The following is a 24,069-nucleotide window of genomic DNA, read 5'->3' on the forward strand; positions in this document are numbered from 1 at the left end:
TGTGCCCTTTAGACATAGCCTTCATGGCAGATGTGGTTGCCGTTGATAAGGCTGAAGGTGGCCAGGGAATGGTTGGTGCTCTTGAGGGAGGTCATTCGTGTGGTGCTCCTGGCCATGCTCTGGGACCGGATGAGGAGGCGAGCTCTGCAGCAGAACAGCTGGTTGTTGAACTGTTTCCGAAAGCTCTTGCTGAGCAAGTAGAGAGCAAACGGGTTGACACAAGAGTTAGTGAATGCCAGGATCCGAGCGCAGATACTGGCAATGAAATGCAGCACTGAGGTGTCCACCTCTGAGTAGTGGTAGGACCGGTATAAATAGATGATGTGAGTCGGAAGCCAGCAGAAGGCAAAGAGGCACACAAAGACCAGTACTGTCCTGGCCAGGCGCTTACGGGATTCAATCTGGAAGAAGAAAGAGAAATGCAGATTAGCAGCTACTCCTAGCTCAGACCAGTAACTAACTATTTTTCCTGGTGCTGCAGCTTTGGGGCTAGCGTGTGATGGATGGTACGGACAGAGCAGGGCAACCTGGACCTCAGATGAACACAGAGTCAAGAACCCTCCTTGCTTCTCCTCAATCCCTTTCCCCTAAAATCAAATAATTCTGAAAATTTATTACGTAAGGAAGTAGTCTTTCCTTTCCTGTCATAAGGAAGTAGTCTTTCCTTTCCTGTTTAGAGATAAAACTCCAATAGCTTGTCATTTTGTAAAATCCCAGCTCAGGCAACAAAAGTGTGGACACCTGCATTAGTTATCCACACATAATATGTATGATCTCATGTAATTTATATATATTAACTTATTATTATTATAATTACTAATTATGGGGTAGGGGTCTGGGATATTTCACAGAGCCCAGAAGCAGGAATTTCTGCCTTGGGGCCATGTGGTATATGTACACAAAAGTGCTGCCAGGAGCTCATGGCTCTTAGAGACCAAGTGCAGCACTCAGGCTGAAGGAGATGGAGAAACGGAGAGATGAAATTCTGTACTTAGAGAAACGCTGAGACAGCAGCAAGGTGGGCGCTTCATCTGAAAGAGCTGGGCCACGAGGAGAAGGCAGTGGTGGTGAACAGATGGATGACCACCTCTCTAAGCATAACTTGAGCTTTGTCAGGGAAAGGTGCTTTTACAATGTCAGCTAGCACACAGTATAACCTTCATGCAGACAAGCCACGCTTTTGTTTTACTTACATGTACAGGCTTGGAGTCAAGCCAAAGGTATTGCTTAACAAAGGAGAACTGAGGTAAACCTTACTTTGTCTTTTGTCCACCAGTGCTGCACACTAAGATAACAATGCCACTGAAAAACACATCTTTCTTCCTGAGGAAGACAAGAGCCGTGACGGAGGTCATCCAAAAGGAGAGGACAGACATGGTTGCCCAGAAAGACCTGCTGAAATACCCTGGTCCCAGAGAGAGGTTGTGCAGCCATAATTTTGCAGGCATGCAAAGCATAACACCGCTGACTTTTCAGGGCTTTATAATGTTCTCCTCTCTGGTAATCCCTGCACCTCTTCCCAGGCACTCCTAGGGAATTAGTTGCCACCAGCTCCCTGTATCTGAGTATGACCTCAATGGCCTGAAACTTCCCCTGGCCCTGCTGCCCTTGCTCCTGCCCTGGTGTGGCCACAGTGCCCGGCCAGGCTCCACGGACACTTCCCCATCCTCGCTCCCCTTCCGAGCTGCACAGGTAAATTGAAACTGAGCAGCTCACACAGGCTGATCTTTTCTCAGGACAGCTGCAAGCAGGGAGTAGGCAGGAGAGACTTAACAAGCCCATTTTGACTTTATTTTTTGCCCCTTTAATGGCACCAACTGAAAATCAGCCATTGAGCTTAGGAAGGATTGACATGTACCAGATGATAATGTCTCCAGAGAGCAGGCTGAAAATTAAATCCTTTGTGAAAGGGCTCTCCTTGGCTAAACCATATATTCTTTTAAAATGTATCCTTAATTTGATATAGGGCTATTGAGGCCACATCTGCAATATAAAGAAAGGAAGCAACACAATAAAGAAATCAATACCAGTTATCTCAGATGGAGACCTATAGCTTCTGAATGCACTGCAGGACGGGAATGATGGACTGATGGTGCTAGACTGCAGCCTGGCCTTTTGCTTTCTTTACAGTTCTCTCCCCAAAACCAAAGGGGGAAAGGGCTGCTTTTACTACTCACTTTATTGTCACTCATCAAAACAGTCATCAAATCAGCAGAAAAATGCCTGCATGGAAGAAAGATTTACGCACATTCAGAAGGGGAAAAGGATAACGATTTCAGGGATCCCACATTATTTAACGGGCAGAAAACACAGCTTTCCAGCCTTGCTATTTCACCTTAGCACCTGAAGGCTACATGAGATGATTGTGTTAGGTCAGCCTAAGGTGCAGATGTCAGCTGGGTGCAATTATATGGATATTTGCTCAGCTGAAGAATGGCTTGTGTCAGTTTAGCTTAGGTTGAAGCACACCTCAGTTGAAAGGAAGAGGTAAGGTAAATAAGGTAAATATGTCAAGGTAAATAAGTTGTTTAGAAATAAGTTACCCTGCTGTTGCTTTCTTACTTGGACAGCCTAAGGCTCAGATGCATTCAAATTTAAGCAGTGACCCAAAATACCCAGTTGCTCATGCAGGATTTGGATTTCCCTGTGGAGATGACTCTTTCTCTCCAGTTGCTTACAACAGGAACAGTCAAGAGGAAACAGTCTCTGGCTGAAAGGCTGGAGTTAGGCTGGCCAAATCCTGGCTTAATCCCCTCACTTGGTTCAGGACTTGCACATTTTCAGCCACGCATTTTCAACCAGAGCATGAAACTCACTTGAAATACATGGGTCCCAGCTGACCCAGCCCAACAGTGAGCTCTGCAGTGGGACAGTTTGGGAAGTTTTATAAAAACCCCCACCCATGAGTGACAGCAACAAAATAACTCTGCTTTCAAGGGTACAAAGGGAAGGTTAAAAGACTGCATTATTCTGGAGCAAATGGCCTGCTTATATAAATGAAAAGACTGTCTTAAGGTGAAACCTGAGGCTGTCAGTTATTGGACCAGAAGAAGATTGACCAGCCTGGCTTATTAGAGGGCAAATAACAGGTGGGCAGGTTACTCTGTCCAACACCACTCCCCTCCAGAGACCCTAGAAAGACATTTTCACAAGGACAATTATAATGACCAAAGGGTTTAAGGGAAGAAGCCAGGACTCTCCTCCTGAGATTCCACACTCAAAAGATCACACCATTCACAAGGCACATAACTTCAGCGCATCTGTGAGGATCCCACACTGTCCTGCTCTGTCCTCCTTCCTGGGGACCCTGTGCCCACCACTGTCCTTCTCTGGCCTCCACTTCCCCAGTCCCTCTCTAGCTGTACTGGTTTCTCATCATGGCACAGCACTAGCAGACAGGAGATGGAGAAGTGCTGGCTGCAGGAGGCATTGCTGCTCTTGCACCTCCTGCCCTGACCCACTGGTGCTCCTGGCCCTGGGGGGCCCTTGCAGAAGGGGTTTCCCTCACCTGCACTCCCCCATTGATGCCTCCCATTTGGTTTTCAGTCCTGAGGACCAAATTCCAGAGCCAGCATTTCCCTCTGTGTGAAGTGGGACTGCTTCGTGGAGCAAGGCTTTACCCAAGGTCCTCTCTCTGACAAAGCAACTTTGAGAAGTTTTGATTTTCTGCTGTGTCACTCCTCAGCTTCAGTCTCCAAACACTATCCCCAGGTCTGCTTCTTTCCCTGCATCCTAGTCAATATCTTCCCAGGCTTTGGCATGGGTCTCCTGCTGTGTTTGCCATAGTAACCACCCTGCCAAAGTCTCTGAACTTAGAAACATGAGAAGATGCTTTAACTGTTTAGCACTATGCCATGGCTGGTTTCAACCATTTTAGTTCTTTTAGCCCACCTAATCTATTAAAATTAGCACAACAGACACAGTCTGACCCAGTGTATACTTCCCTGAATGAGCACTCTTTACTCCCAGATTCACAGGGAATGTGGATTTTTGAAGAAAGTCAAATCTCTACCTGTTTCCTCACGTGCACGTTTCCTTCCACGGGGATGTTATAAGCGCTCCGGATCAAATTCTTAGCAATGAAATAATAATATACTGAAATGACAGATAGGGGAATTATATAAAAGATCAGAAATGATGCCATTGAGTGAATTTTGGGATGCAGCCCATCAGAATGCGGGTAAGGCGCACAGCTGATGAAGGTTTTATTAGTCCCTTTGTCATGGAAAGGGTGCAGATCTGAAAACACTGCTTCAGGGATGGCGAGCAACATGGATACAATCCAGATTATAGCAGCTCTCACACAAATCTTCATCAGTGCATGGGATGCTTGGATCTCCATTGGCCGTACTATAGCTTTATACCTAAAAAAAAAAAGAAAAATAAAGAAATAATTTATTAACATCAACACTCAGGCATTGTATTCTTGCTCGTCCCTTCCATTTAGAAAAAAATCCCAAACAAAATCCTTCTTTACTCAAGACTCTGAATTTTTTTCTGGTGTTCTAATTTTCAATGTTTTCAATAGATTTTTCATTTTAAACCAGAGCCACCTGCCATGGGTCCATTCAGTTTCCTGTGTATTGATTCTGAGTTCATTTAATTTGTAACAGAGCCAACAAAGCACAGTGCTATCTGACATTAATATATATGTGTCCAAATAGCATGAAGATAGGAAGTGCAATCATAGACTTCTCTTCAAAAACATACAGCAGCTTACACCCCTTCACAGAATAGTGTTGAAGGAAACTGGATTGAGATTTTGCCACACGTTTCATTTTGAGCTGTGAGTACATTGGCCTCCTGCAAGCCAAATCTTATGGTTTCTCGTGCTACAAAGAACATGCAAAGTTGCCTGCTTTAATTGTTGTTTGGTGGTGTAGCTGGCAATTAAGAGTTGTCCATAACTCAATGCATCCAGGCTGTCAGAGCTGCTAACTGACTTTCTTAAAGAAAAAACATATTATTATTTGCTATGCTAGATATGTAGACGACTTTTTTTGATTTTCAATTTGTCTTTATTTCAGCCTTTCAGAAAGTTGTACTTTAGAAAATGAAAGAAGCAAACTTATTTGAACCTGATATGTGTAATGAGAGGACCAGAAAACAGGAGAGCTTCACATCTGCTGCAGCTCTGCTCTGGCAGGAGTGTACACTCCAAGTAAATCACAATTCCAATATGCATATAAGGTACACAGTAGAAGAAAAAAAAAAGATAATTATGAAGGAATATCTACAGGTTTCATAAGTTATTATTTAGGGTCATTACCATAATGATTACAACCTGTTGGATGTTTTTTTCCAGGATCTACCTCACACTGCCCACAGCCCATTTGGTCCCTTGGTCACTGTGAGTTCTCTGGAGATTGATGGGTGCCTGGGACCTAGTCTGTCCCAGCCCACTATTGGCATGGCAGGGTACATCCATTCCCATCCAGCTGCTCCAGAGTCCGTTTCTGATCTCCTACCAGGATCCCAGCTCTTGCAGTCAGCTGAATTGCCACTGGGGTGGGATCAGAGGTAGCAAGAATAATGCCGTGCCTGAGACCAGGCAGTGCACAGCAGGGTCCATCCACCTGGCAGCCCAAACCAGGGACACTTCATGTATGCGATTTATTCCCTACATACTGTATTCTGCATTATCCTAAAGCTCAGCATTTCAGAGAGGACTCTGTCTCTACTGCAATGTTTTAACTGAGTAATTGACTTATTTGCAGAATAAGCACACATTCAACTTCTAGTTATAAGCAATACCCTGTTCAGCATACCTACCCTTTCCTTCTTTCCTTCCTGCCGCACCTGGAATACTGTGTCCAGTTTTGGGCCCCTCAATACAAGAAAGACATTGAGGTGCTGGAGCGTGTTCAGAGACGGGCAACAAGGCTGGTGAAGGGTCTGGAGCACAGGCCTTGTGAGGAGCGGCTGAGGGAATTGAGGTTGTTTAGCCTGGAGAAGAGGAGGCTGAGGGGAGACCTTATCGCTCTCTACAGCTACCTGAAAGGAGGCTGTAGTGAGGTGGGTGTTGGTCTCTTCTCCCACGTAGTTAGCGATAGGATGAGAGGAAATGGGCTCAAGCTGTGTCAGGGGAGATTTAGATTGGATATTAGGAAAAATTTCTTCATGGAGAGGGTAGCCAAGCATTGGAACAGGCTGCTCAGGGAGGTGGCGGAGTCACTATCCCTGGAATTGTTCAAAAAATGGGTAGATGTGGCACTCTGGGACATGGTTTAGTAGACATGGTGGTGTTGGGTTGATGGTTGGACTGATGATCTTAGAGGTCCTTTCCAATCTTAATGATTCCTTGGTTTTACTTTCATTATAAATAATCCAGCCACCAAGCCAGGAAACATGAAATTGCTACTCTACCCTTAATTGGTTTAGTGATGGACTTGGTAATGTTAGGTTAATGGTTGGACTGGTTGATCTTAAAGATCATTTGCAACCTAAACGATTCTATGATTCTATGTATGTATATATGTGTATATATGTGTGTATTTTTTATACATATACATATTTATACACATATATTTTATACATTATGTATACATGTATATGCATGTATACATAAGTACGTACATACATACTTACATTTACATTTATTTATATTTATTTTTGTAAAGACTCTATCTGGACATCTCGTCATTTGCAGATGTTTCTTCATACAGTCCCACAGGTGTCTTGTGTATATGATATTTCCTTTAATGAACTGCAAACACCTTGCTCAATAGTCTTCTGTAACCACTTATTCTCCAAGCTCTCCAGCTCCCCCTTATTCCCGCTCCACAGCTGCAGCAGCCAGACACAATATTTTTCAGGCTTGTTTAGTACCTCTTTAACTTGCACTCTGGAGCTGGGTACTAAGTGGTGCCGTACTACAAAGCACAATTTTCCAGTGCAAGATCATGATCTCGGGTGAAGAAAATCACAGCACTTAAATACAGTGTTATGACTATTTCTGCAGTAAAAGGGAAGAGCTAGGCAGATTACTAAAACAATGTAGCTCAAATAGCTCAATTTATAGTCTGATTCACCAGTTATAGACTATTGACAGAAACACTAGCTAACTGAACATCTTCAGTAAACCCTAGGGAAGATAAATGCAAAAGGAAATTAATTATATATCAAGGTATTCATAAATCTAGTTAATTCTAAGGCATTTCAGCAGGTGTTTATGGTATACTTATCAACATGGCATGTTAGTGTAATTATTTCACAGATTTTCTTACATAATATAGCCAGCTGAAAGAATATTTTCCAGTGTGAATTTCCAGTAACATGAATGAGTTGAAGAATACAGAGAAAGAGACACTCTTATTTTTATTAACATTAATAGAATAGGGAGAGTCAGAAAATTAATCCATTTTAAATTGCTAGTACATTTTAATTAGAGATGGTGTTGTCCGAAAAGCGGATTTGTTGCCTGGCATGCAATAAGCCAATTTCTACACACAGGTCAGATACTGCTTTATTTCATTTCTGCGCAGAGATGGGTGCTAGGTGGTAATTCCACAAAGCTAGCACACCGACTTCTGCTCTTAATTGTATTTATACAATAGATTCCGCATGTCCTTCCCCTCTCATACATATATGCATTTTAATTTACATACATTACGTAATTACATAGTTACATAACAGTCTAACCACGCATGCTCCATAGGGGTCTCCAGTGGTCTTCGGTGGTCACTTCAGCTTGTATCCCCTGTAGGCTTGTTGCCAAAGTTCAAGTTGTGGTCATCCAAACCTTTTCTATTGTCCTTCTTCATTCATCCATCATTTGCCCAAGTTCCTGTGGTGTTCCATTATACTACACTCATTTCCTTTGAAAGCCTGCTATAGCAGATATAAAAGAAGAACTGAGAGATGGTTTGCTTGCAAGGGGCTCAGTGCAGACTCAAATCATGAGGTTGAAAGCACAAAAAGATAAAACAGAAAAAACAAAGGTAGAAAATAGGTTTGAAAATGTAAGTTCTCAGATGTGGGAACACAGGTAGATGTTTTCTTAAGAGCCTGACAATTGAATCAAATTATTTTGCTGACTATCTGCATGACTTCTTTGATGGTGGGCTAATGTATTCAGAAATCCTCAGTAATCTATGTTATCCTCTGAGTATTAATGCTTAATTGATCTTTATTGATCTGGTGGGCCTCTCCATTTCCAGTCAGCTTCCCAATGCATCGATGAGTCTCTCCTCAGCTTGTGTCTCAGCAGCTCTACTCTCCCATGCCAGCTTGGGTTCTGGACAGCAGCTGCAGGGGCTGCTCTTTGTAAGGGTATGGTGGGGGGGGGGACACACGAGTGATAGGAGCCCTGGGTTGGGGCTTGGGCTGGGAGACCACTGGAAGATGTGCCTGTGGTCAATGCTCATGGAGTGAAAAAGCTGCACCTCCTGGTTGGTTTCTGAGTGGGGCTCAGAAACTCCACTCCTTTACTTTTCCATGCCACTTTCCTGATAGGGTCAACCCTGGATTTTATAATTTATTTGACATTTCTGAAGAACTTCAGCAAGGTAGACTGGATTTGAGCAGCAGCTGGTCCTGTGCTTCAGCATTTGTATTTCCACCTTGTGGGTCAAACATTATTTCAAGCTTTCCACAACTTCGTCCTCTGCAACTTCTTTTTCAATGAGTTAGCCCGAGGCGCATAACTTTCCCATATTTAACATCCAGCATTTAAATAATCCAATCCACTTTGAAGGGGACATTGATGGATATGCCTATATACCTCAGTGGAGCCAGCTGTGCGAGCCCTCATTCAAAGGTCTTACAACAGTGTTATTTTCAACCCATAACACAGGCTCTGAGAGTACATGTCACATTGCCTGCTCAGCTTGTCTGCAGTAGATCCAGACATGGCCCTGGATTTATCACCTCTGCTTACTCTCACATTCAGTCTCTAATTACTGTTTGATATCACTTTTTTTCATCTGAACTCCTTTCCCAACCCACTTTTAAAGAAATTTTTGAAAAAGATTAAAAAACAGAGGTATGATTCATGTCCTACAACAAAGGCCAAAACTTAAAAAGAAAAATATGCCTTCTGAAGATTCAGTTGAATAAAAAATGATACAGTCAAGAACTTGTGTCAACTCCAATCTCTCTGCAGTCGTCAAACGGCCCAGATGAATGTGGCTGGGTTGCTGATCTGATAGGAAATATGAAAGAGATGCTGACCTTTACTACTGCTCAGTCTTTGAACTTCTTTGTTCCCGCTGCACTTGTGAAGCAGCAACCTGCCTTGTGCACAGCAGCTACCGATGACCTTCTGGCCAGGAGGGATGCCGGTGATCTGTGTGTCTTGAAGTCTCGTTCAAAGAAGGCCGCACAAAGAAATTACACACGGAGCTATCTTAAGCGCAGTTAATATAATCACAGTTCACGAAGCACCATGAAGATTCACCCTGCAGGGCAATCCTCCCCTCCACCAGCCATGGTGGTTCCAGTGCTGTCCCACTTCTCCAGGTCAGTCTCCAGGCCTCCAAGACGAGCCTGGTGAGAGGGCTGCTTCAACTCAGAATGCCAGAATTCAATAACATACAAGGCATGATCAGTTATTAACCTAATCCCCCAAATTCATTGGGGATTGGTAGGAGCCCACAGAGTGCATGCATCCTCTTTGAATCCTGGAAAATGTCTTATACACACCTCTTAGGATCTCTAATCTTGCTCATTGAATAATTGTTTCTCACAATCGAAACTACTGAAATGACCATAAACTGCTAAAATGTGACACATACAAGGGTTTTCTGTGGTAAATTCTTTTCCCACTGAGGTTAATATGCCCAGGAAACTGGAAAACTGTGTCATTATGCTTGTGTTAATAATAATGTAACTAAGGATAACACCACCTAATGTACTCTAAAACTTTGACTATGCAAACATTCATTAATACCACACACTTAGCCCCAAAGCTGCAACTTCAGATATAAGCACAGAAGTAGCTTTGTCATGAAAAAGACAGTTACAGATATATTCTCTAAAGACACAGATCAAAATAAGGCCCCAAATGGATGTCAAAGCTTCCCAGATGCAGCTTCTCTGCTGCTGCAAAATATTTTAGCCATCTTTGTGTTCCTCAGCTGAGCCAAGAAAATACATGCCAGCTGAAGTATAAACAAACTTTGCCTTCAAAATCATATTTCCGATGCGTTCCTAAGCATAGAGATATGAAGGGTTGCAATTTTGCTCTCAAAATGGGGAAGAAAGGACCTTATCCCAAAGGTGGCAGCTCCAGTGCATCCCTCATGTTTTTTTCCTATCACCTTCATCCACTTAGTTGTGCCTGCTACAAAAGCCACAAAATTTAAATTAAAACAACTGAAGCATGGGAGGAAAATCAGATGTTTCCCTTGGATTTTAAATTAATTTAGTTCTATATGTCTCACTGTCTGGTTTTTGATTTTTCAGGGAGGTAACTTTATGCTGTGTGGGGAAGCTGGTGCCGTAGGCAGCCTTAGCTTGCTTTCCTCCTTTATGATTGCTTTGTATTAATGCCTTTCCTCCTTCCCTTATGTCAGCAATTAAAGCTAATATAGATGGCCCCTACAACAGCCCTCATTGTATATCTGGTAGGTATGGGGTGGGAAAAAAGAGACAGGCTTTTTTAAGCTGGGAGATACCATCTTCTTCGGTGTCTTTACAAGTGGTAGGTCAGTAGATCTTAGTTTCAGCCAAAATAAGTTGTGTCCTCTGTAATAACTGCAGTTGCTGCCAGTGGCATTGGGAAGAAACATCCCTCCCTCATGTCAGAGAAGATGTTCCTGGTGACCGAATATGACAGCAAGGATTGTACAGCAGCTATGTGCTGGCCACTACATCCCTCTCATCTGTTGAATTCGACTTAATAAGAGGCACTAAGTTGCTTTCAAAACTCTTTCTCCCCTACTTTTTTCAGCAGTAGGAGTGCAGCAAGAGAAAATGGCTGAAATAGGCTCTGCCAGAGCGTACTGCCCTTTTTTATCACAGTCCTTCCAAGCATTCCTGTCGTCCTCCAGCTGAACCTCATGCTTGCAAGAAATATACGAAAAGAAAAAAAATCCTCCCCATCCTTTCTACAGGGAAACAGGACATAGCCCCTCCAAAATGAATTTGAAAGAGTACTTTAGAGTCAGGGAAAGTTTCCTCTAAACAGTATCATCCATTACTATGTCCTACACTGTTTACATAAAAAGATCCTGGGCCCCACTCCTGAATTTATATAATGGTTTAAAAAAACAAGAGTGTTAAAACCTGTTCAAACAAAATTTCAGAAAGCTTGCCTGCCTTTGCTTCATTACCAACCCTACTGTCTAGACTGCATCAGGCTGGCGGAAAGATTTGCCATATTGCAGCTTTCTGGTTTTTCTCTGAAGTGAGAAATCCACTTACAAACTTTGAATCTGTTTAAACTGAGCTCTATTTTGAGATGTTGGGCAAATGTGAACCTGAAACTTAAATAAAAAAGCAGGGATTAGTTGAAATGGACTGATGTCTTACAAAAATAGTCATGTAAATTACTGTGAAGTGAAAATGCTGAATTCTTCTCAGCTCTAGAAAATGAGCTCCTGGAATTGCAACCACTTCCTATTGTAAAGATAGAAGAACTGTCTCTCAGTCAGCACGTCCCCATATTTCTTCTGTTCCCACCTGTAACTGAAAGAGGGAGAAAAGATGTGCAATTCACAGTTCCTCTTATCCCCAGTCATCTGTTCCCATCTATAAGGTTAATGTGCGCATATTGATTTGGTCTTGGCCCATGAAGAGACTTCTCATTAAAATTTTGTAATTATGTTCTACTAGTATCATATTATTGTTTTGCCCACATAATATGAAGGAGTGGCTCAATTACCATGTAACAAGCCTCAAGCAACAGAGAAAAAGTTGATGTTACACAAAGACTGCATAAATGAAGCATGTGTATCCTTGTTGAGTGTGAAGCTCCACTTGGAAAGTAAAGAAAAAGTCTTAACAAGAAGAAATTTATGAGAAATGCAATGCCCCAAACTTTCTTTGTTGTTGCCACCATGAATGTTATGAATATTTATAGCTCTGAAGACAAATAATTCAATAGATCCACAAAATTGCTACACTGTCTAACCCATCAACACACTCCAACAGCCTATTCTGGGTCTATCTGCTTTCTGCATACTTAGTTAAGATTATCATTATTATGCATGATTCTTGGGTGAACATCTGCTGTTAAAATCTTTACTTTAGTAAATTGCATATGGGCACAAAGACATCTCTAATAGGCTAGTCTTACATACTTTGGCAGGTACTGCCTACTTTCTCTTTTTTTAATTAACATTTAAATGGAAAAAAGAAAGGAGGCATTGATGGAAGTGGCATAGTTCTCACTTTTTGAAGCATGTGTTCAAATTTCAGTCTGTAAACCTGCATACTGCTACATCATCCTGGAATCTGGATGAATGGGAATTTCAGTCCATGAATGACTGAAGTCAAAATTGAGACAGAGTGTTTTAGAGACCATTGAACTGCACCACACATGGGGGAAAGAGAGCTTAAATAGTAACCATTTGATAGTGACTGTGCTATCCCTAACCACGACCATCCAGAGCATAAGATATTTCAGAAATTAACTATACATATGGAAAACAATGGATGTAAAGGTTACTGCAGGAAATAGTGGGAGCCCCATGGATGATGCTTGCCTTAGTAGAAAGAGCCCCTTTGCACCCCGGGTATTTATTCCCTGTAGGTGATCTTCAGCCAAGTCTCTGAATGAAACCCTGATCCCAAGTCAAAGATTTCTGTGGGGCCAGCCTCACAGTTTGTCACAGTCCTTGCAACGGGATGTGATACCTGCTGTCTGAAGGAGGGTGGGGACCCATTCATTTAAAAACATCCTTTGACTTCAAAAACAGTGCGTTCCCCCACACAGCCAATGCACCAGCGCCTTGGCACCAGCTAATTGCTGTGCACCTTTCTATGTGCTCAGCACCAAGCACAGGCAGAGGGATGTGCCCGTGCTCGCACTGCATGGTGCCGGATCGTGTCCCGGTGGGGCAGCTGGCTGGTGCCAGGGTTGCAGTGTGGTGTGTGTCTGGAGCTGAGCTGGGAGGGAAGGCGCTGGCACCCAGGCCATAGGGCTTGGGAATGAACAAGGCCTGATGACGCTTTTCATCCAAGGCTTTGCTGTCTCGGCCCAAGTCACCAGGGTTGTCAATGGTGTGGGACCAGGGGCTCGGCATGCCTGTGGATTGAACTTTTACCAGGGCAACTAAAGCTGGGGCTTCAGACACAGACCCCTCATCTCACTACAGAATCAGCTTAATTTCTCCTGAAAGCACCACCTTTGGTGCATAAAACCAGCATCACTGGGTAACCTAAACACATGGCATAATTGCTGGATATCTCACAGAGCCAGTTATAGCAATTCATTGGAGTTTCTAAAAATGGCAGTTTCTCAACACAGAAAGTGCTGCCTGTGATGTGCAATAAATCAATGTTGTACCTTGTTCTGACAGAGGAAGACGAGTTCATCATTGACCTAAATATTAGCAGTTCCTTAAACCATAGCAGCCATGGTGTGCTTATCTTAATTTTGTGGAAAGAGAATAAAAAGCTATATATATATGAACAGAACTTTAGAGAAGCAGGTTTCCTAAAGTTAAAAGCAGCTGTCAGATCAACTGACTGGGAACACAAACGTAAAGTGGGCATGCTAATGATATGCTAGTAGCTGATCCCCAGCCTCCTCCCTTGTCTCCTCCACCTTGCCCTGAAAAAATGGTGCAGGGCAAAAAGCTGCCCTGAATAAGAGAAAATGAGGAGTCATGCTAAAACCTCAAAGAAGTAATTAAAAAAACACAATATACAACAGATGGGAAAAAATCCAAAAGTAAATGACAGCAAGTATTGGAGTTTAAAAATGTCAGTGACTGATAAGGGAAGCTGGAGAAGCCAATAAAATGTCAAAGGTCACTGTGTAACAGAAATATGTGCATTTTTAAATACATCAGGAACAAAAAAATCAGTAAGTCAGGTATACACATAAATGGTGAAGATATGAACAATGATGAGACAAGGTGAAAAGCAATGACTAGATATTTGTCTTTAAGACCAAATGTGGAGGATGTTATCTATACCATGTGTGCAGTGCTATAGATGTAGCAGAAAACTCGTCAACTGTAATAAAGAAGATGTAAGCCAACATCTGCTAACACCAAACGCTTTCACACCAGCAAGCCTGAGTAATTTACATGGAGGAATATTAAAGGAACCAGCTGGGGAACAACTGGTGTTAATTTTTTTACAAATCTTGAAAAAGTGGAGAAATTCCCAAGAAGTGGCTCCGAAGTTGTGAAGTTCAGAAAGCTGCAAGGTGTGACTGAGAAAACTGCAAGTATTTGGGTTGCCCAAGGTGACTTGTAGACAGAATAATGGAGAGGTTAATCCTACTAACATATGATAATTAATGTAAGTCTGTCTTGTTTCATGTACGACAGATTTAGTATTTTTTTTAATTTTGTTGCAGCATTGTAGGTGATGTTAAAAGGGTGTGGGCCATGCTGGTGTACACAGGAGGTGCAGCCTGCATGGGCACATTGCCACAGGTGACTGTGCACGTAGACATGCACATGTGAGTGCCAGGGCATGGGTGGTGCCCCTTCCCTTATCCACGCCCATGCAATCCCAGCCCCTCTCCCATGGGACAATGGTTAGAATTAGCAGTTCTGGACTGGGAGGTGGGGCCATGCTAGATGCAGACCCCAAGCCCCATGGCCTCCCCAGCAGTTCCTCAAACATGCTGGTAAAAAGGTAGTAGTATGTGGAGCCATTTCTAACCTGGGTCCTGGGAACCTGCTCTAGCTGCAGTGTTATTTATTGCATACACCAACTGCCTTGAGCAGGCTATAAAACCTTTGCTGGGAAAGTTTACAGATGACACAGTGGCTGACTAGATTGTAAAAATACTGTAGAGTCATTGGGATAAATGGCCATAGTCTAACGGAAGCCATTTTATCTCAGCCAGGTGTAAAATAGTATATCTAGGACCCAAGTGAGCAGATTATGCCAAAAAATCGTGGATTTTTCAAGGAAAGAGGAGACCAAGAGAAGACATTGGAGTGTATGTTCTGCACCTGACAAAGTGAGATATCCTGTGCCATTCTCACTGTGTCATGGCATTAGTGTAATCAGTACCTGAGCTAGCTAGTATAAAGCTAAGTCAGTTATATTATGCTTAGAGTCCTTTCTGTGGCTTCAGTAAACATAGGTATCATAAAAGACCACCACCTTCATATGAACTTTCAGCTGCATGTTGGGGCTGAACAGTCTAGTGCTATCCTTGACTGCTGTTATAGAATCACAGAATGGTTTGGGTTGGAGGGGACCTTTAAAGACCATCTAGTGCAACCCATCTTTCACTAGATGAGGTTGCTCAGAGCCCCATCCAACCCCACCTTGAATGTTCCAGTGATGGGGCATCCACAGCACCACTGGCCAACCTGTTCCAATGTCTCACCTCTCTCATCGTAAAAAATGTCTTCCTTATGTCCAATATAAACCTACCAACTTTCAGTTTAAAACAGTTGCCCCTTGTTCTGTCACTACAGGCCTTGGTAAAAAGTCTCTCTCCATCTCTCTTATCAGCCCCTTTTAAGTATTGAAAGGCCACTATAAGGTCTCCCCGGAGCCTTCTCTTCTCTGGGCTGATCAACCCCAGCTCTGTCAGCCTTTCAGTCATGCTATTAGTTAGATTATTATGCAGTGCTTAGAGGCCAGACAAATTTCTATTTGAAATATGACATAATTTCTAAGCAGTGAGGATAACAGGATGCTGGAGATACATGAGGGGGACAGGCTGATATGTTCACCTTTAGTCTGAATATTCAGCAAGTTGCCTGGTGTCATTGCAAAGTTCTGTTTTAATCCAAGTGCTATGAGATATTCAGCAGCCTCTGTGCATGGGTGGGGCAAGAACAGCTGCTGAACTGGATAGCTAGTGCAGTTGGTGTTAGCCCAGGGTCTGCATCTCTGGCTCTTCCAGGTCATTTGACCATCCATTACTAAATCTGATGCTTCAGGGCTGTTTGCAGATGTGAAGAAACATTTTTTTCCTCTCAGGGTGTCATGGTACTGTTTTCTGTTCCGCCTTCCCACGTTGCTGCAGAGACTGGCCATAGCCAGAGGGCAGGCAAGGACAGGATGGGCAGAGGTCTGACAACACTTCTCCCTTTGTCAGTCCACGGTCTTCTGCACTCTGGTTAAACTGAGCACTAGCCTGGCATCAGGAAGGAAGTTTCCTGCAAAGGAAAACTTTCTGCCTTTCTCTGCAGCATAGCAATTGGCTTGCTGCCTTTTGGTGCCTCACCACTGCGAGGTGGTCCAGGCATCACCCTCAGTTTCTGCCCCACGGCACAGGCTGGTCTTCTGGACACCAAAATCCCCTGCTCCACCTGAGGTCGTATGCAGCAGGAGGTGCAGGTGTGAAGTGAAGGGCCTGCTATGGGCAGGAGCTCGGACAGGAGCTCATGGTCCCTGGTGTCTTACATAGTACGGGGTCAGGCGGGCACTTGGGTGCAGAACTGGGGAGAAGCAAGGCGAGGGGACTCAGCAGTGCTAGCACTGGAGTCTCTCTTCAAAAATAAAAGGAAAAGAGGTTGTTGCAAGGGCTGTCTGTGAGCAAAGCATCTACTGGATGTTTCACTGCGTGTACAGGACACGCTGTGTCTGCTTCTCCTTTTTCTGCTCAACTCCTTTCTACTCTTTTTGGCCAAGCTGTAGTCCAGATCCGAATGCCGAGTACTAACACCTGAGCCAATGGGACCACCGTGGGCTCATCTCCCTCCAGTGATGCTGACGCCCCAGCCCACCGCGTTTAGTCTGACAGGCAGCCGGCAAATTCTCCATGGCCAGTCACTCTCCTTATTAACAGTGTGTACAGCACCTCGTATCGTGAGACCATGACAACTGATTGGGGTTTTTAGGTTTTACTGAAATGTAAACAATAGGTAATCCAACTTTTCTTCCTTTTGATTGCTTAAATATTGACAGTTTCCAGCACATTAGCACTGACTCTAACCTTGGATTTGCACACCAGTCCCACTGACATAAATGGGAGCTCTAATGTTCCTGGTTATAGAAGTGCATCTATTGTGTTTTGGCCATCTGCTCCGGCTAATCAAGATATTCAGAAAGTTTGTGCTGTTTGATCTGTTTCTCTTGGTGCAGATGGATGCAGGGGCTGAGGAAATGAGAGCTAAAACCAAGGGTGCTATGAGTGTTTATTTAACACTGACACAGTGGCCAGCAACACAGGATCTAAGATTCTGTACCGCAGCTGAAAGGGACACACGTATCTCTCTCTCTGCATGTACCCTGTGCCAGCAGCACAGGAAGAGCAGCAGCAGGGACACTGTGCCTGTGGCAAGGGTTGAGGAGGGGCTGCCTGGTGCTTCAGTGGGAGGGAAGGCTTTGGGCTGGGGTCCAAAGCCCCTCTGATTTTCTTCCCTGGCTTGGAAGGACCGATGTTCTGGCTGAGATCACGTCAGTGTATCCAAAACATGTGTATGGGGGTATCATGCTGCCAACTCACATTGACTGGATTAGAGGATGTCTTGGTAGTACAGAGAGTGGCTTTCTCCTCTACCCTCTCAAAACCTTCCTGAGGCTGTACAGTAAATTACAGCACAAGTACATTGCCCCAAAATAGCGCCTTACTGACCTGAAGAGATTTCATGAATGCTGCAACTAGACTACTCAGAATAAATTCATAACCACTATGAAACTGACACTTTACAACTGATGGTATTAAAAAAAAAAAGTGTCACTCTGTAAATCAACTCAATGGAAATCCGGTTTGGCTTTCCACAGCTTTATTTTAGGGTGGCACACTTCCTTAATCCTCTTGTGGAGACATAATCCAGTGACTGTAAAATAAAACAAATGAACTGACATGTAGATATTACTCCTCCTCTGGTATTGTACATAATATTAATAGTAGGGGCTGGAGACATCCAAATTACAGAAGAGATGAGTCCACTAGACAAAGATTTTTGCATATTCCAAAGTATCTTTCTAGAAATTCTGGATTTGTTTCTTTCCTTCCACCACTGTTTTTTGGGAGAAAGGGTTGTTTGAAGTTTTCTATTTCTTAGATAAACAAACTGCCATATGAGTTCAGAGGAACAGCAAAAGTTGTGATTGTGACCCACTCAAAGGGACCCAGCGCAGCTGGAAGTACTGCAGCATCCCTGCATCCAAGCACTGAGGTCAACATTTGCAAAGCTAATGTCCTCATTTCAGGTGTCCTACATGACTGCAATTCCTGCTGTCTGCAGCTGGTCTTACCAAGGTAAGCCACCTAACCTCACACATAAGGACACCTCATGTGTCTCACTACACCGCCACTCCCTTCCACCACAGGCCAGCAGGCAGTTCTGGCTGACAGGCATTGCTGCAGTTTTCTGGTGCTAAAATCCAGATAATCCAAGGTGCTTAAAGTAAAGATTCTGCTTGTAAACTCTAGTTGCACCTACACTTACTCTGCTGTGTGCTTGCAAAACCAGCATTACTTCAGGAAGGTTTCACTGCATGAGCACCAGGGCATTTCGATTTTTTGCAATGTCAGCAAAACAGTGGGGAAGTATGATCAGTGCTTGACAGTTTGGCTAATTCAAATGCAAATGTATAAACCCTGTCAGTCATGGAAGAAACAGTCAATTAAATAAAGACATCTCCCATGACAAGGGCAATTAAATGGGCTGCTTTTCCTCTTACTGTGCAAAGATTTTCCTTAATTCGCTGTCACTTGCTGGGCCAGCCTTGGCTTTTCTGCCTGGGCTAGAGGCCTAGGTGTGACTGCTCTCACAGGTGCCTCGCAGGCACTGAGGAGGAGGAGGGCAGGCAGGTGGGCAAACCCAAACTTCCTCTTTGCTGGGATGAGCTGAAGAAATCCGCTGCCTCAACAGAGCAGAGCAGCAGGGCAGACAGATGTCCTTCCTCTGCCAACCTCATTTACAGCCCTTCTAAAACACACAAACACGCATCAGCTGCTTGTTTCCTTGCTCTTGTATACTCAGCCCTGGCGCCTTATCGCTCATGGAGGGTGGCTGTAAGCACACCACAGGCCTTAACCCTCTTCTGGCTGCTCTGCAAATTTGCCAAGCTTGCAGGAAAACAGGTCTCACCAACAGCTCCCACAGCTCCTGCAAATGTAGCTAGACAGATGCAAGCTCCCTGCAGCCACTGGAGCAGCTCCACAGAAAATCCGTTTCTAATACAGTTAACTCTTTTTTTGCCTTTTCTCACACACTCACAAATAATTTAACTTTAGCCTGATGCGATCTCATGACTGTACACAGAGCCAACGTAAGCACCTGGGGATCCTTTGGCTATGCTGTACCTAACCAAACCTGTGCAGGCGCGCTCGTCTGCCTCCATATGCATGCTGAGCACCTTGCAGCCTGGGAGGCTCCCGCTGCAGGAAAAGCTGAGATCGGCGGTTTGTCCCTCTGTTTCTCCTTGAGAAAAGTTTGCAAGTGAGCAGTCAATCCTCTGGACAGCCACTAAGTCTTGGCAGGTCAAACTGCTGAGCAGCTTTAGGTGCTCTGTGGTGGAGGTTGGCACTTAGCTGAGCATTTGCAGTCACCAGGAGATGATAGCTCTGGTATTATTAACCCTGCCTAACACACAGGAAAGTGGAAATGGAAAGAATAAAAGTGTACCTCAGGAAGGTACACCCTTGTGCCTATGATGTGGGCTGTTCAAAAATCTATTAAAACCGGGCCACTCATCTTCAGAAGGTGATCCAAAGCAACCAAGAAGCAGCTGAGGTTACTTGGCTTGTTCAGCTTGGAGAAGGCTGAGGGGTGACATCATCACAGTCTACAACTTCCTCAAAGGGGGCAGTGGAGGGGGAGGTGCTGATCCCCTCTCTCTGGTGACCAGAGATAGGACACAAGGAAATGGAATGGAGCTGTGTCAGGGGAAGTTCAGACTGGACATTAGGAAAAGGTTCTTCACTGAGAGGGTGGTCGGTCACTTGGAACAAGCTCCCCAAGGAAGTGGTCACAGCACCAAGCCTGTCAGAGTTCAAGGAGCATCTGGTCATCATCACTAAGCACTCTTAGTCATATGGTTTAGTTTTAGGTAGTTGTGTGAGGAGCAGGGAGTTGGACTTGATGATCCTTAGGGGTGCCTTCCAACTTGAGATATTCTGTGATTCTACAAGATGATTTGTACCATTGTTGTAACATGTAGCATATGTGTTTCACCTCTCTCTCTCTCATACTGTAGCTGCCCATCACACCTACCCACTGCCTTTCGTCTTGTGTTTCGATGGCCACCTCTTTGGAAACAGCTTTGTTGTATCACACTCCAATGCTTTTCTTTACACAGCAGATTTCTGATGCCAGGTCTCTCTAGGCATCACCACAATACCTTCAGTAATGCCAGCAGTTGTTCCCACTTGCTTTTGTCAATGGGAGGACACTAGAACTGAGGGGGTTTTATTATTATTTTTTGCAGAAAATTAATTACAGACAAAAGGTCTGTGGCGCACTCACAAGTCTCCCTTTCCTCAGAGACAGTGCCATGTGATGCTATTCACAGCAGATGGTTTAGGAGGTTTTTCTCTCCCATGGTCCATGGCTTTGATTCATGAGAACAGGGACATTCACATGCATGTGAGCATCTCAGGTAGGGTTCACATCACTGAACATTAACCACCTCAAACAGGGGCATCTAATCTGTGCTAAGCAGCAAGGCTTCCTCTATACTGAAGGAGGGACATAGATATCCTTGACATGGTGATTTATTCTGTCTCCTCTGGAAGCGTCTCTCTTCATGGACTAGGGAACACTTTGCTGACTATCCTGGAGTAGCTCCTCACCTCAGACAGCAAAAGCCAAGTGAGATGAGCCACGCCTGAGCAGCATTACCTGCTGGACTCCTGAGTTGTCATGATACCCTGCTCTCACCACCATGCCCCAGTCTTCTGCAGGTGTTTCTCTGCAGGGCTGAGCTGCCGCTCATCCTTTGTACAACACCACATCTGACCTCGGAAATGGTTGTCTGCGAAACCACCCCACGTGCTGGGCTCAGCATCTCTCTGCCCCAGGGGCCACAGCAGGGTATTGGGCTGCCAGTCCCTTCACAGGCCCAGGCAGGCATCACCATGCTGGTCACAGTCAACTCTCATCTTGGAAGTTTTCCCTGCACATTTTAAGTTTATTTTCCTAATGATTCTGACATGATTAATAATGGGTCCTAGAGTTCAGGGTGACAGTTTTAAGAAAATAAAGATAGACTAAGAGGCTGTGAGCTGACAAAATATAGACTGTATTATTTTGTAACAAAATTATCCCAGCACTGTTGCTAATATACCAAAACAGAAACTTCAGTAAACATAATAGATAAGGCCCATTTGTGGTCCAATGCACAGCATTTAAGATTCATAGATCTAATAAAGGTAAAAGTTTTGTTATTATCTCCTTCTGCAGTGGACAATAGATGCATTAGCAGAGAGTAAAATAAAACCTTAGAAATGGGAAGATAAAGTCTTGTCCCACAGGCATGCCTGTCTCCTTTATAGCCAAGTGGCACTGAAAAGTGTGGTAACATTTGATTACCAATGCAGCATGATGGTTAACAGGATCCAGATAAAGCTGAAGCTGAGAATTTAAAGTCACCAAACCCCAAGCTTGGCACAGCTGCTGTTTTCTGTTCTGCTCACTCCAGGCAAAAACCGCTGTTGATGTGCTGCTCAGTAAAAGCATTTGCAACGTTTACCTTATGTGGTATGTGATCAGATAGCAACAAATCACTCTAACATAACCTTCTTTATGATGCATTTTTCTTTTCCCTGACACTCTTTAAAACAACTTACATTACAGCTTTGGAAAGATGAGTTTCCTGGAGAAATACTTGTTTTCCTAACATTTTCTTCAGAGCAGGTGGGGGGGCTCCAGCCACCACATGAAACTTGGGAGTGAATGTGTAGGTGGTCCTTTACTAGAGGATTTGTGGACTTTTCCTATTTTCTCAAGTCTTTTAGAGCAAATTGCTTGAAGAATTTTGTCTACACATAGGCCAGTGTTTCATCTGCTATTGGGACAGACTGCTATTTTTATACATACACCAACATGGAAGAGTTAATAAACATATTGACCATTCTGTCTCTGAAATACTATGGAGTCATCTGCTTTCATTGAGACCACATACTGTATATTGAAATACGGGTATGAACTACCTTGAAAACTGAACAAAAATAGTCTGATATTTTGAAGTACGAAGTCAGGAGAGACACAGAGCAGAATGCAAGGGACTACCTGAAGCAATCCTAGTTTCACTTCTTTGTGACCAAGAAATACAATCCCCAGGTCTTTTTTGAGCAAAACAAAGGTGAAATTATTTTTCTTATTGGACATCCTGGTAGTTCTGTGAGATTTTATAACTTTAGCATGGTGACAATGTATTCCTTAATGCCTTTCTGAAGCATCCAAATTAGAAACAAAATATTCTGGCTTCTTTGACGTACGTAGGAGTTTCTAGTAAAAGCCAACAGTCTAATAAATACTTAAAACCTTTCCAGAAAGGTAGGCTTCATCCTTCCAAATAACATTCAAATTAAAATGTCTTTTGAATTTAAATCTGATTGGTCTGATACCATTTTCCAAAGCCTCACAGAAATCTAAATTAGAGCTGGCTTATTAGAAGCATATCATTTGTTAAAGTGAAACTTGTTTTCACATATTCTACAATATCATAGATATTACATGTTATTTTTACCAAACATTATTGGAAGATGAAGTTTCTGAACCAACAGCACAGAAGCACAGTTTTGATTGGATAAGGGGCAAACGGTTTAATCAAGGGAAATATACTGGTTATAGTGAACTGAGATGCCTGGCTTCAGGCATCCTCATTTGAATATTTGGAATATATTTCATGAAATATTGCCTACATGTAATTAGCCTTAAGGAAGCAAGCCGCTAGAAAGAATTGATTCTAACTGCACATTAAATTGCTGCTCCAGTGCTTTCACACTTCATGAAATATGGATCAATTATCTTTTTGGCAAATATGAACACACTATCTTTTAACAGAGCTTCATTAATGGCATTTTTTCCCTCTGGTCTTTAGCTTGATCTGCTCTTGTTTTTCTTTTAATTAAGCTAGACTATTAGCTAAGCTGCACAAACATTTAGTTTAACCTAGAAAAAGTATCCTGTGTTCAGTCTGCATCCTCCTCAAGTTGTGTGCTCAGAACCACCAGAAATTAACTGAAGTTGTTCTTTTTTCCTCATTAGATTAAAAATATACTTGTTACCTGAAAATATGCATTCATAATCATGCATTTTATGGAGTCATAACTATGCAGGCTTCTTTTCAAGGCTACAGCAGCCAGCTTACCTGTCAGCCGAGAGAGCAGTGAGAGTAAAGACTGACACCCCTACAGAAGTGAGCTGTATGAAGGGGATAAGTTTGCATCCAGTTCTGCCGAACAGCCACTCATCAGCAAGGTACCTGCTGGCATCCACGGGCACGCAAGTCACTAAAAGCAGCAGGTCTCCCAGAGCCAAACTGGAGATGAACAAATTAGGGACATTTCTCATGGATTTCACAGTACAGAAGATCTTAATCAAAGTGATATTGCCAATAAGGCCTATCAAAATTATGATCCCATAGATGGTGGGGATGGCATAGAGGAACGCTGGGTAGAACCAGTCGTCACCGAGGAGGGAGAGGTTTGCACTCTGGTTGACAGAGATGTTGTAGAGAATGAAGTTATCTGTTTCTACGTCTAGCAGAAGGCACTCTCCAGATGCCATTGTCTTACTTTGCTTTTCTCAGAAGACACCTTTCTGCTTTGAAAATCCTCAAATAAATTTCTTGCTTTAATTTTGCTGCTGCTTCCTGGCTTTAAACAGTCAGAAGAGTTTAAAAGTCATATCACTTTGTGCCACATCTTGACAATAAACAAACCAAAAAGCAACTGCAGCTTGCTCAAGACTACTGTTTCCATAAGGTGAAAGGAGAATGTCTTTTAGCATAGTTTGAATCCTGAAACTTGCTTTTTCCTCATTGACTTGTCTTGCTGTTAGGTATTCCTGAGCTCTGGAAGGC

General features: G+C 43.4%; 1 protein-coding gene across 1 annotated transcript; it reads right to left on the reverse strand.

Annotated features, from left to right (window-relative positions):
- Positions 1-8: 8 nt before the first annotated feature.
- Positions 9-23,774, reverse strand: GRPR (gastrin releasing peptide receptor). The gene is made up of 3 exons (XM_075727545.1): positions 23,356-23,774; positions 4,013-4,364; positions 9-401 (listed from the first exon to the last, which is right to left on the reverse strand). The coding sequence occupies exons 1-3, from the start codon at positions 23,772-23,774 to the stop codon at positions 9-11; spliced, it is 1,164 nt and encodes a 387-aa protein (XP_075583660.1).
- Between the last annotated feature and the right edge of the window lie 295 nt (positions 23,775-24,069).

The sequence above is a fragment of the Pelecanus crispus genome, chromosome 1 (assembly GCF_030463565.1).
Source record: "Pelecanus crispus isolate bPelCri1 chromosome 1, bPelCri1.pri, whole genome shotgun sequence".
Taxonomy (NCBI): Eukaryota; Metazoa; Chordata; class Aves; order Pelecaniformes; family Pelecanidae; genus Pelecanus; species Pelecanus crispus.